The sequence below is a fragment of the Oreochromis niloticus genome, linkage group LG15 (assembly GCF_001858045.2).
Source record: "Oreochromis niloticus isolate F11D_XX linkage group LG15, O_niloticus_UMD_NMBU, whole genome shotgun sequence".
Lineage (NCBI taxonomy): Eukaryota > Metazoa > Chordata > Actinopteri > Cichliformes > Cichlidae > Oreochromis > Oreochromis niloticus.
Window position 1 is genome coordinate 22,365,998 of NC_031980.2, and position 13,036 is coordinate 22,379,033.

At 39.0% G+C, this 13,036-nt stretch overlaps 2 protein-coding genes across 2 annotated transcripts; both read right to left on the reverse strand.

The window, feature by feature from the left end:
- Positions 1-3,084: 3,084 nt before the first annotated feature.
- LOC102080076 (cytochrome P450 2K1) lies at positions 3,085-7,494 on the reverse strand. Its single transcript, XM_019345719.2, has 9 exons — positions 6,109-7,494; positions 5,843-6,005; positions 5,610-5,759; positions 5,362-5,522; positions 5,061-5,240; positions 4,623-4,764; positions 4,211-4,395; positions 3,721-3,862; positions 3,085-3,647 (listed from the first exon to the last, which is right to left on the reverse strand). Exons 1-9 carry the CDS (start codon positions 6,313-6,315, stop codon positions 3,460-3,462), a joined length of 1,518 nt encoding a protein of 505 aa, XP_019201264.1. The 5' UTR covers positions 6,316-7,494; the 3' UTR covers positions 3,085-3,459.
- A 952-nt stretch (positions 7,495-8,446) lies between these two features.
- LOC102080157 (cytochrome P450 2K4) lies at positions 8,447-13,036 on the reverse strand. The gene is given in 9 exon segments (XM_025899157.1): positions 8,447-8,812; positions 8,946-9,087; positions 10,124-10,303; positions 10,403-10,563; positions 10,653-10,802; positions 10,900-10,972; positions 10,975-11,064; positions 11,172-11,268; positions 12,663-13,036. Coding segments are annotated over 9 exon segments (1,170 nt in total). The 5' UTR covers positions 12,863-13,036; the 3' UTR covers positions 8,447-8,735.

Consider the following 13,036-nt stretch of genomic DNA (forward strand, 5'->3'; position numbering starts at 1 on the left):
CTCTGTGCGACCTGAGTGCTCACACTGTGCGTCCATAGCATGAAGGTTATAACACAAAATTGTACACTATTTTCACGGTTGTTGCGGTCGTGATAATTTTGTGAGGCCACATCGAAAAGGCTCGGATGAGCTTGCCAAAGTTCTACAAGTTGTGCCTCCATCACTTGTGTCCTGATCGCGTGCTGCACTGCCGTGCTGCTCCGTCTTTTCACTTTCATTTCTGTGTTTGTGCGTGCGCAGTGTGAGACGCTGCGTTGACACCCTCACAACGGCCGACAGGATTTCAAACAGGTTTGATTTTCTGACGACCAAACGATTGATGATCGGGAGCTGGTCGTGAGGTGTTAATCGCTTCTCGTTATCCGATGTATACGATGCACGACACACGATTAAGGCCAAACTCGGGCCAATCCGCAAAATGGTCGCACAACTGAAAAATTGGCTCAAAATGGGCCAAAAATCGCACAGTGTATGCCCAGCATTTTTTCCTTTTCACTCACCTTCTTCACCCACTGGTTTTTAATCTCTGTCTCTCTTCCACAGCACGTCTTTATCCTGTTTTCCTTGCCCCTCCCCAACCGGTCGCAGCAGATGGCCGCCCCTCCCTGAGCCTGGTTCTGCTGGAGGTTTCTTCCTGTTAAAAGGGAGTTTTTCCTTCCCACTGTCGCCAAAGTGCTTGCTCATAGGGGGTCATTTGATTGTTGGGGTTTTCTTTGTAAGTATACCTTACAATATAAGTCACCTTGACGTGACTGTTGCCGTGATTTGGCAATGTATAAATAAAACTGAATTGAATTGAAAATTGAATGGATGTCACTGTGAAGGGATATTCCCTCCATAGAAAGCTTAGACCCAAATGCAGATTCAATGCACATGGTTAAACTATTTATAAGACTTTATTTAAACTTATACTTTGTTTAAACTTAAACTTGTTCTTTGTAGGCCTGACACTTCTTCTTTTGTCCTTCACTTGCTGAGTTTTAAGGACACACTGCACACCATGGGTTAATACCATTTTATGCCTCTTAAACTGTGTTATCTTTGGCATTTTTTCATGGATTGTAAGTGCTTACATATACAATTCCAGTTCTGTTCTAAGTTGTCTGGCATGTGTAGACAAAACACTGGTTCACCTTGTTTATGGTAATCTGACTCATATCTCTGTGTTAAGTGGTTTAAGAAACATAAAAAAATTCAATTCAATTCAGTTTTACTTATTACAATTTATTCCAATTATTCCACAACTATTTGGCTTGATTTACTCAAAGATTCCAATTTGATATATAAAGAAAATCATCAGAGGACCATTAGCATTACAGTTACATTAAAGAATAAATAGGAAACAGGTGTGTGTGAAAGTTCTTTGTTTTTTATTCCTGCTGGTCAAACAGACACTTGCTGAGAAGACTGGTGGACTGAGGAGGGAAATGATGAGTGTGGAGTGTATTCATTTTAATATTTGAACATTATTATGGAGAAAATGAAGAAAATATAAAGTCTTCATGAGCAAGAGAGAGATTAACATGTGCTTGTGCAGAATTTTTAATTTACAGTGAAAATGTTGAGCAAAACAATCAACCAACTTACAAAAAAACTCATTGGAGACTCCATTTCTAGGAGAAAATGCTCACTTAGATTCATGTGATTTTTATTTGACATAGCTGAGTGTGGGATAAAACGGGTAATCAAGCAGTTTTGGCCAGTGTGACTGGGTAACAAAGCAGGTTTCCTAACAACAAGGGCAGCAGGTAAATAAAATAGCAGTGTCTAAGAGAAGCAATAAGGTTGGAGAAACCTGCTTTCAGCTAAGACTGAAGAAGTCACTTGGATGAAACGTTTCTCCCATTGAAAACACGTCAAAATGAACTGAATCATCTGCAATACACTTTAACAATGGGCGACTTACACAGCTACAAGTGTGAGTCATTAGTAATTTGTATCACTAAGTGAAAAAGTGAAGCAGACAGATAGAAAATAAGAATAAGAATAATAAGAATAAGAACAACTTTATTTATCCTGAGGGAAATTCTTTTGTCATGTACATGCTCAAAGGAGCAGGAGAGACAGAGGAACAGATGAAATAGATATAAGATATACAATATATACAATAAGAATAGTGTACAGTAATATACAGTAGGATAGTGCAAGACAAATAATCGGATAACTCTAACAAAGTAATACACATAACTATATCCTGGTTAATAAATAACTAAACTATCAGTGCAGGCGGTTCTACAAAGTGACAAGTATTGTGCAATAGAATAAAGGGAGTAGCAGCATATGATGGAGGGATGAAAACAAATATTCAATAAGTACTCTTGGGTAATATTGCACGGTCTGGAGGGAACAGAATAACATAGGTAATAGTCTCAGGAGAATCACCTACAGAGTGAGGAAGAGTTAAACAGTCTTATTGCCACCGGTACAAGGATTTCCTGTGGCGGTCAGTTCTGCATTTCGGGGCAATGAGTCTTTTGCTGCGTTTGCTCCGATGGTCCATCATCGGGGCGTGCATGGGGTGGGAGGGGTTGTCCATGATAGAAAGAAGCTTTTTTAGCATTCTCCTCTGAGATACCTCCTCCAGGCTCTCAAGTCTGACACCCAGGACAGAACCGGCCTTTCTAATCCGTTTGTTCAGCCTGTTGGCATCAGCTGTCTTCACCCCACTTCCCCAGCACACAGCTGCAAAGAACACGACGCTCTCCAACACCGAGTGATAGAACATGGTCAGCATTTTCCTACCAACATTGAAGGACCTGAGCCGCCTCAGTAGGAAAAGCCGACTCTGCCCTTTTTTTTTTTGGCCCAAGCTTGGCCCAAAGAGTCTGGAAACCATTTTATGTCCTCAATTATCCCAAAAAATAATGAAGAAACAAATCATTGAGACAAATAAACCTCGATAGATTTCAATCGATTTCAGACATTCTCCTTCTCTCTCACACTGCTGAACCAACAATGGTAACAGTGATGTTTTGTCAACCCATCAGTAAACTTCTACAACCACCAGGGGGCGTGGCATGGGAGTACTTACTAAGAAACTGAAGGAGTCCTCTCTAGAGATGCAGTAATGAGTATGACATGCACTGGTGCAGCATTTGATCTTTATTGTGGAGAAACATGTTTAACATGTTACATCTTTAAGAGCAAGTGAGAGAGTGATACATGTGCTGGTGTAGCATTTTTAAGTAATCAAAACATTCTGCCTTTATTGTCAATCAAAACTTTACAGACAGCGATTCAGAGACTATTCTAAAGCCAACACGCAGATATGACATCTTTACCTACATGAGACTGGGCTAATAAAATTACCTTGAAACTAAAGGAACAAATGAACTAAAGATTTTGTAAATCAGTGACTCTGAAATAAAGGAAACAACAGGACAAAAGGTAATATTCCGACAAAAATTAGGCTGATTTATTTTCGCAGGGCAACAAAAGCTTTTTAAGACCATCTCTTCCTCACATTTGCGAAACAGCACATAATTTGTGAATCGAAGGGCTGAGAGTAATGCTCACAACTGGAGTCAGATCTAATTCTTCTTCTGAAACTCCAGGTGCAGGAGTGAAACGAAAATGCTGCAGGAGGGTGGTGAAGAAGAGGAAGAGCTCCATCCTGGCCAGACTCTCTCCCAGGCAAATCCTGCGACCTGCAAGAGATGAACAATAATCAACTGTCCTGTGAAGAGATGTACCTCAGTGGTAATGGCTGAACTCACAAACCTGCAGAAAATGGAATGAAGGCATCTCGCTTGACAAACTTTTTCTCTTTGTCCAAGAAATGAGCAGGATAAAAGCTGTGTGGTCTCTCCCACTCATTTGGATCATGCAGGACAGATGTCAAGAGAGGAAACACTGTGGTTCCCTGCAGATAACAGCTGATTTCAGACATGCACAAGGTACAAAACATACTAAGAAGAGAACACAAAAACAACACATACTTTTGATTTGGATTCAATTTCAAACTTTCCTGTATTCCTGTGATTGCCCATCCAACATGCCATCAAGCTTCTGTTTTGTGCACTCAGTAAACTGATAACAACTGTTCCCACTCATGCGTACTTTTTCTGTCTGCATTTAGGTTTTTCGTATCTTTAGAACTTTTGCACTTCAACTCAAAGTTGACACAGGACGATCCAGGATGTAGTTACATTATCTCAAAACATGTTGGCTTGGTGCCGAGTAGAATCGAATAGATAACAATGAGTCTTACCTTCTCGATAAAGTGACCCTGAAAAGTGACATCTCGGGTGGTTTTGTGAGGGAGTGCAGTGGGGACGATACTGCTCAGTCTCTGTATCTCATGGATGACGGCGTCAGTGAAGGGCAAGTTTTTCCTGTCAGCAACCTGCACCTGTCGGTCTCCTATGACCCTCCTCAGCTCCTCCTGGACCTCATCTGGAGTATGAAAGTAACAATAATTGAATTTCATTCCTATTAGAATCACCTGGACTATCATCTGGAGTATAAAGAGAACAGTGGACACATTACTTTTGTGTTACACTGACGATAACACTCCAGTATATTTAATAAATGTACTATTATTGTGATATTGCTCTTGTGACATGTGTCCTTTGATTTCCAGTAAAAGTGTATTCAAGTTGTGGATTATTTGAGCTCCTCACCCTGCATCTTTGGATACTTGGCCATAAGCAGAAGTCCCCATCTCAATGTAGTTGATGTTGTCTCAGTGCCGGCAGCAAACAGATTCATGACTGTTATCAAAAGGTTATCATCATGGAAGTGACTGTTGGTAATCCCAGATTTCTGCACATAGACATTTAACAGCAAAGTCACTCAATTAATCCCAAAGTTGGATGGGGGTTGCACAGTAGAAAAAGAAGTGTCAAGGCACCAAACAGTAATGAGGATGTAACATAAACCAGAAGCACAATTACAAATGATCAATAGTGTTCGTATACATCTGCTGGGTGAGAAAAGTATTAGGATGCAACACAGTTGTTTTGTCTTAACCATAGCTGAGCAGGATACGGCACAGTTTCACCATCAGCTTAAGTTATTTATTCCTGAACACAAAGTTGAAAGATAATAGAAAGTCAAACCTCCAGATTTTGTTTGCGGACCAGAAAGGCGTCCACAAAGCCTCTGCACATCTGTGGGTTCAGAGTCTCTTTTAAGCGACTGAAGAAGGCAAGGTTTTGCATTTTATTGGCAGCAGCCAGTTTGAAACCTTCCTTCCTATCAGCAGTCCACTTCAGGATTGATGGAAACATTTCATACATCTGTGAATCATTAAATATACATAAATGTACATAAATTGCCATTTTTCATTTACAAAGGTTATTGAGTTGTACCTTAAAACAATCAGTCACTCCATAAGTCTCACAAAGTAGGAATCAATACCTGTATTGAGCGACTTCCACCAAGTCGGACAATTCTGTTTGTTCGATCTACCAGAGATGTAAACTCTGGATCATTATATTCAAATCTGCTGCCATAGACGATGGAGCAGATAATATTAGAGACTGCACAGTTAATTGCTTGGGTTGTATCAAAAGCTTCTCCTGTACCAAAACAAACACAGACAGTCAGTGTAAGTAATTGGACCATCAATTCAGTTCAGTTCAAACAAATGCGATCATTTCTTTTACCTTTAAATTTCTTAAATACTTCAATGAGATGTTGACATTCCTCAATTATTTTGTCCTCACATGCTCTCTTGCCCATTCCAAAGTCTCTCAGTTTAGTCAATGCAAAGCGTCTCATTTCTCTCCATGAGTCACCATTGGACCACAAAACTCCTGAGAGTGGTCATATTTTAGTTTGACAGTACCAAAATAGAAAAAAAGCTAAAAGATTTTAAGAAAAAATATTATTCCTTTACCATGCCCTTTGGTTAATTCATGCACAATTTTCGTTGGACTTCTGTCTCCAAACACATCATCAAAGTCAACAAGTGCTTCCTTCACTGTCTTGTATCCTGCTAGGACCACCACCTTTTTAGGTCCCAGATATACCGTGAAGACTGATCCATATTTCTTGGATAACTAAGAACAGAATATGTTCATATTTTCACACACACCAAAGAAACCAAAGGTAAAAAACTGCCTGGAGAACTGTATCTGCAACATAGTTCAATTACTTCCTCACCTCCAGCAATGTTTTGTAAGGTCCTTTCAGGTCCAACTGCAGCAGGTTCCCCAGCACAGGAAGTGGTCTGGGTCCTGGAGGACCCTTTTGGTTTTTTTGAGAATTGAAGCTTGGAGTGAAGATAAAATAGATGAGAAGGATTACCGTCAGTGCCCCCAACAAGAAAGCAGAACTGAGGGACTGGAGAAAAACCTCTGATATCCCCATGGCTGTGAAACAAATTCTCTGCTATGAATTCTGTGTACCCAGAGATTTAATGCTTTTTGCGTTGTCTGCCAAATTCCAGTCCTATACTGTGCAGCATATAATACAAGGTGTGGCAGTAACAGAGCAAAGGTCCTCAATGAAAGAAATAGTAAATCATTAACGCTGCAGTTGATACTTTGGTCTGTAAAAAACATTACAAACCAACAAAATAAATTAAACACAGAATAAAAATGTCTACTTGGATGTCAGAATAATTTTATTTGACAGAAGTGAGTATATGTATTAAAAACTTTTAAATTGATTTAAATAATTTTAGGTAGATTTTAGGATTAAGATTCAGGGTTGCCATGCTAACTTAAGAGGACAGTTCTATCTATCCTCTCGCCCTCTCGAGCTTGAGAGTTGTGGCTGATCCTAGGGCTGTGCTCTTCTGGACAGAGATCACCGATGTTGTTCCTGGGATCTGCAGGAGCCACTCGCCTAGCTTGGGAGTCACCGCACCTAGAGCTCTGATTACCACTGGGACCACTGTTATCTTCACCCTCCACATTTGCTCGAGCTCTTCTCTGAGCCCTTGGTATTTCTCAAGCTTCTTGTGTTCCTTCTTCCTGATGTTGCTCTTATTTGGGACCGCTACATCTATTACTACGGCCGTCTTTTTAAACCACCACTATGTCCGGTTGGTTAGCCACCACCATTATGTTCGTCTGTATCCGGAAGTCCTACAGGATCTTAGCTCGGTCATTCTCCACCATCCAAGGGGGCATCTCCCATTTTGACCTCGGGACTTCCAGGCCATACTTGGCACAGATGTTTCTGTATACTATGCCGGCCACTTGGTTATGGCGTTCCATGTATGCCCTGCCTGCTAGCATCTTATCTGCTGGATTGTCTCAGGGGCATCTTTACACAGCCTGCAGCTGGGCTCTCGCCTGGTGTGATAGACCCCAGCCTCTATGGATCTTGTGCTCTGAGCTTGTTCCTGTGCTGCCATGATTCGTGCCTCTGGGCTGTCTTTCAGTCCGGCTTTGTCCAGCCACTGGTAGGATTTCTGGATGTCAGCCACTTCCTCTATCCGAATACCATGCAGGGTCCATTATGGAAGGACATAAAAAAAAAAAAAATCACAAAGAAAGAACAATACTGTATCCACATCTGCACCAAAGAGTAAAATAGTGAAATGTGGATTGTTAAACATTAGGTCTCTCTCTTCCAAGTCTCTCTCAGTACATGAGTTAATAATTGACCAACAAATCAATTAGCAGAAACCTGGTTACAGTAGGATGATTATGTTAGTTTAAATGAATCAACGCCCACACATAGAGGATTCTAATAGTTAGTATGACTCCCTAAGTGCCAAAACCAGTCTTATTTGTAGTCATTTCTGTCTGATTTCTCAGACCTTTTATCTGACTTAGTGTCCAGCTCAGATAAAATAAATATATTTGGATCATTTTAACATCCATGTAGATGCTAAAAATGACAGCCTCAACATGCATTTAATCTGTTATTACACTCGACTGGCTTCTCTCAAAATGTGAAAGAATCCAGCCACCACTTTAATCACACTCTGTATTTGTATTTGTAGTGTATTGAATCTCTATTTTGAGCATGTTAAAATAGTACAAAAACAACAACACAGAAAAAAAGACAAACAAATAAAGAAAGCAGAACAAAAGGAAAACAAAGCAACAATAATTATAAATAACTTACATGTTCAAAAAGGAGTACAAAGAAGCATTATTTAATGCCACCCCCTTTCGACTATTTTATTTATATTTGATATATTTTATAAATATTTTTATATTTAGTAATTAATAATCTACACTTTTTCTTCCTGCTTATGCCCTGCCCATCATAAATTCTTCATTAGAATTACATTACATGTAGTTCTTGTTTTTATTTATTATCTTTTTTTAAATGATATATATTCCATTAACGACACCTCAAAAGATTAACAATTTTCTGATATATACATATACACACACACACACACACACACACACACACACACACATACATACATATACACACACACACACATATATACGTGTGTGTACATATACACATATATACGTGTGTGTACATATACACATATATACGTGTGTGTACATATACACATATATATACACACACACACACACACACACACACTTCTACAGACTTACTTCTGAACCCACACACATATATACACCACGGTATTGTGAAAATAGTGGGTGAGAACACCCAATTAGAGCCCTACCTCCTCCCTGTACTTTGCAAAAAACATATTTTTGAACCACCTTTAAAACTGAGTCATGCTGGGACATTGCTTCAGTTCTTCACTTAGTCTTTTCCACAGCTTCACTCCACACACACAGGTGCAAAAACGTTTTAGTGTTGTATAGATACCCCCCCAAGCCTAAAATGAGGACGTGGGTTCACTGTGGGTTTTTCCTGTCAGCAACCTGCACCTGTCGGTCTCCTATGACCCTCCTCAGCTCCTCCTGGACCTCATCTGGAGCATAAAAAAGCACAGTGGACACATTTCATCCCTGTTAGACTAACTACAAGATTCCACTATACTCAAATGCATGAGGGTCATTTCCTGTTTTTGATGGTCTTAATGTATTCACATTGTGGACCCTCACCCTGTATCTTTGGATACTTGGCCATAAGCAGAAGTGCCCATCTCAGTGTTGTTGATGTTGTCTCAGTGCCGGCAGCAAACAGATTCATGACTGTTATCATCAGGTTATCATCATGGAAGTGACTGTTGGTAATCCCAGATTCCTACAGACATGTACATTTAACGATAAAGTTACTTAGTCTGATAGTCTGAACGGGATTTAGATGCAGAAAACAAAGGGGGCAAATGCTGGTTTTACATACCAAAAACAAACAAACAAATAAACAATAAAAAACACTGCAGAAACTATTCTTAAACTCTTCAAGGTAACAGGTAAGTTTGGTGGACCAGAAGCACAACAAGAAGTTAATCTTTCATGCATGGTAGGTATAGTAATCTATACAGTCATGGTATCATTAATGTATACAAGTAAGGTCTTAAATAACAGGATATAATTTATTTATTTATTTATTTTTTAAATCCACCAGGTTCTTACCACATTTAAATATTTCATAATTCAACTTAAACTGAACAACAATTCATTGCATTTTGCACCATTAATATTTTAACAAAATCTAAAATGCAGAAGCAGTATCTGAAAAATTAAGTAACTGTTGGAGTGTAGGACTTGATCATCCTCTCACATCGGCGCATTTTTCTTTAGTTTTGCGGGTTTATGACACACCCACACACCCACACCCCCCCACAGAGTCTGTCTGAACATTACACAATCTGATCTTGGGGTGAATTTCCTGGGATGTCCGCTTGTGATTGGCAGTCGTCTTGTTTTTTGATGTGTGAATATTCTTTATCACTGTAGAATGATGGACTTTGAATTGTTTAGATATGGCCTTCTAACCCATTAACCAGATTAATGGGCAGCAACGTTTTCTTTTTGTTCTAAAATGATTGCTGTTGCTTTTCATCCTTGGGATTGTGTAAACAGGCAGACACACCTGAATGAAGCAGCAAACTAACAAACCTGCTTTTATAGAGGGTGTCACACTTGATGATCAATTAATCAAGTGTTCTTATTATTAGCATCTGGTGTCTACTTATCCTTTTAATTCCTATGGAAGCAATAAAAGTGTACTTAGCTTGTCACAGAGTGCTTCTGCATTTTGGGTTATTTACAGGTTGATCTTTTGCTTCAATTAATTATTCAACAAAACCAATTTGAATGGTGATGGCAATGCTAACCTCCAGATTTTGCTTCCGGACCAGAAAGGCGTCCACAAAGCCTCTGCAGACCTGTGGATTCAGAGTCTCTTTTAAACGACTGAAGATGGCTCTGTTTTGTTTCATACTGGCATCAGTCAGTTTGCAGAATTCCTTCCTATCAGCAGTCCACTTGAAGAGTGATGGAAACATGTCGTACAGCTGTCAAACTTGATACGTTAGTATGTAGTTCTTTTGTCTTTATCCAGAGACAGATTTGAAAGCACTTTTAAAGTCAGTCACAAGCATCACAACTAATACCTGTATTGAAGGAGAGCCCAGAATTTTAGCATTTCTATTCACTCGATCTATCATCGATGTAAATTCAGGATCATTATATTCAAATCTGCTGCCATAGACAATGGAGCAGATAATGTTAGAGACTGCACAGTTAATTGGATGGGTCGTATCAAAAGCTTCTCCTGTGGAAAGGGAAATTAAAAAAAAAAAAGTTAAATACACGTAGCATTCCAGTTAGTGTATTGTAAAACTCAGTTTCAACAAACTTTACCTTTAAAATTCTCAAAAATGTCAATCAGGTGTTGACATTCCTCAATTATTTTGTCCTCACATGCTCTCTTGCCCATCCCAAAGTCTCTCAGATTAGTCAGTGCAAAGCGCCTCATTTCCTTCCAGGTTTCACCGTTGGACCACAAGAGCCCTGAGACAAAGTGTTTAAAAAGTAGTTTAACTTCCACACAGTGTAAGGATGATGGATGCAAAAAATATGAGAACAATCTGGTGAAATTCTCTATTACCATGTCCTTGGCTATAATCATCCAAAACCTTCAATGAAATTCTGTCTCCAAACACTTCATCATAGTCAACAAGTTCACCTCCTTCACCGTCTTGTATCCTGCCAGAATCACCACTTTTTTTGGTCCCAGATACAAAGTGAAGACTGATCCATATTTCCTGGATAACTATGAGCAGGAAAATTTTTTTTATTCATGCATATCAAAAGAATGGTGAAACAGTACCTGGAGAGCTGAGTCTACAAAACAGAAACGAAGTCCAGTAACCTTTTCACCTCCAGTAATGTGTAGTAAGGTCTTTTCAGGTCTAAGTGCAGCAGGTTCCCTAGCAAGGGAAGTGGTCTGGGTCCCGGAGGCATCTGTGTACTGAAACTAAATAAGGAAGCGAAAAGGATGAGCAGGAGGACCACAAGTGCTCCCAGTAAGAAGGTAGAATTGAAGTGTAGAAAAAAAAATCTAACATGGTCCAGTATTGATTTTCCTGGATATGAAAACTGACTGAGATTTTTTGCATTTTAGTTTCAATAATAATGACGACAACAACAACAACAACAACAACAAGTGGTTTACTGGTTAACATTTTCCTAAGATGCAAAAGATCCCTGGTTTGAATGGGGAAGGAGACACAAAACCCAGTATTGGTAATTACCAAAATAATTTTTATGCTTCTGTAATGCTTAATCCACCAGTATGTGCAAGCTCTTTAATCAAAATGACACTTTAATGCTAATATTTCCTATTTTATGAAAAAGCAGGTTCTAGACATTTACTTGCACTGCAGAACGAAACATTAGTAATTAGTTTTAGTGGCTGAATCCAAATTAGTTTGATCAAAATTGGGTCATGTTAATGTACTTGTAACAAAGGCAGTGATATTAAATGTTTAAAGGTTACAAAACTGAAGCAGCTCATTAAAATGACTCTAAAATTGAGATTTGTATTGTATATTGTATTCTCTTATTTATTTTGTATTTCTTGACTTTATATTCGTGGTATAGTCTTTGTATCCTTCTGCTATCTGTGCCTGAGCTGTGGTAACATGCAAATTTCCCCACCGTCGGATCAATAAAGTCTTATCTTATCTTATCTTATCTTATCTTAGAAGAAGAGACCTCTGAGAGAATACAATTGGCTCTCTAACCAGAGAGCAGCCATATGGACTGAACTATAACATACTATAAAATAACAGTCATGTCCACGTCCTGAGAAACGACTGTATGCGATCCTAGTTGCTGTGATCTAGCAGTTTAGGTTTTCTAACTTTTTTCTTTTTCAAGTTTCATGTTTTCTTGATTTGAGCAAAAATATTAACATATTTTTCAGCTATTCAAGAAATATTGGTCAGTTTTCACTGCCATTTATCTGGGACTGAAAAAGTGGTGGTTCTGTAGGAAAGAAGAGAGACAGAGGCTCTTGTTGGCTCTGATGAAGAGTCAAGAGGTGATGATTCACTCAATCACCACACAAAGTTCAACTTTGTGTTAGTTTAACTACTTTGGAAATTATACATCATTTCTGGCATTTTATGGTCTAGTGGTGATTGACTGAAATACATGAGGTGGCTTTTGAATTTTAGCTTGTTGTAAAACTACTTTTTCCTCAGTATTTGTGTTTAGAGCAAAGGGAAGAGGTCATTGCCATTTTGTTCTCAATCTCTTTGTTACCCTCCACTTTGTGCCAGGTCACAGTGTCCATGTTTGCTTGTGCAGTTTTGTTGTTTTTGTGTTCTAGAAAACACCTTAAACTTGACCAAAAAAACCTCTCACCTCCAGTAAAGTTTTTGCAGGTCCAGCTGCAGTAGATTCCCAACCAAAGGAATTGCTCTGGATCTTGGAGGCTCCTTTCCATTTCTTTGGGAACTGTAGATTGAAGAAGCTATGAAGAAGATGAGCAGGAGCGCTGTCACAACCCCAAATAAGAAGACAGAGTTTTTCAACTGAATAAAAACAGCATCTATTATCCCCATGACCTTAAAAGAAAATATCAAAAATGTGTTATTTGAACTGAAACAGGCATGGCCTGAAAATTCTCAGCTAAAGTAAACTTTTGGCATTGTCAAAAGGCAAGGATGCTGTATATAAACCACAGCTAGCACACTAGTCTGTGACCTTTGCAGTGGTGAAATAATTGCTTAATGTCT

Coding starts and splice junctions, on each gene's coding strand:
- LOC102080076 (XM_019345719.2), bottom strand. CDS start 6,315: ATGGGGATATCAGAGGTTTTTCTCCAGTCCCTCAGTTCTGCTTTCTTG. Junction 5,241..5,361: donor GTGGAAGTCGCTCAATACAG/GTATTGATTCCT, acceptor AATGATTCACAG/ATGTATGAAATGTTTCCATC. Junction 3,648..3,720: donor CTTCATTCCATTTTCTGCAG/GTTTGTGAGTTC, acceptor CATCTCTTGCAG/GTCGCAGGATTTGCCTGGGA.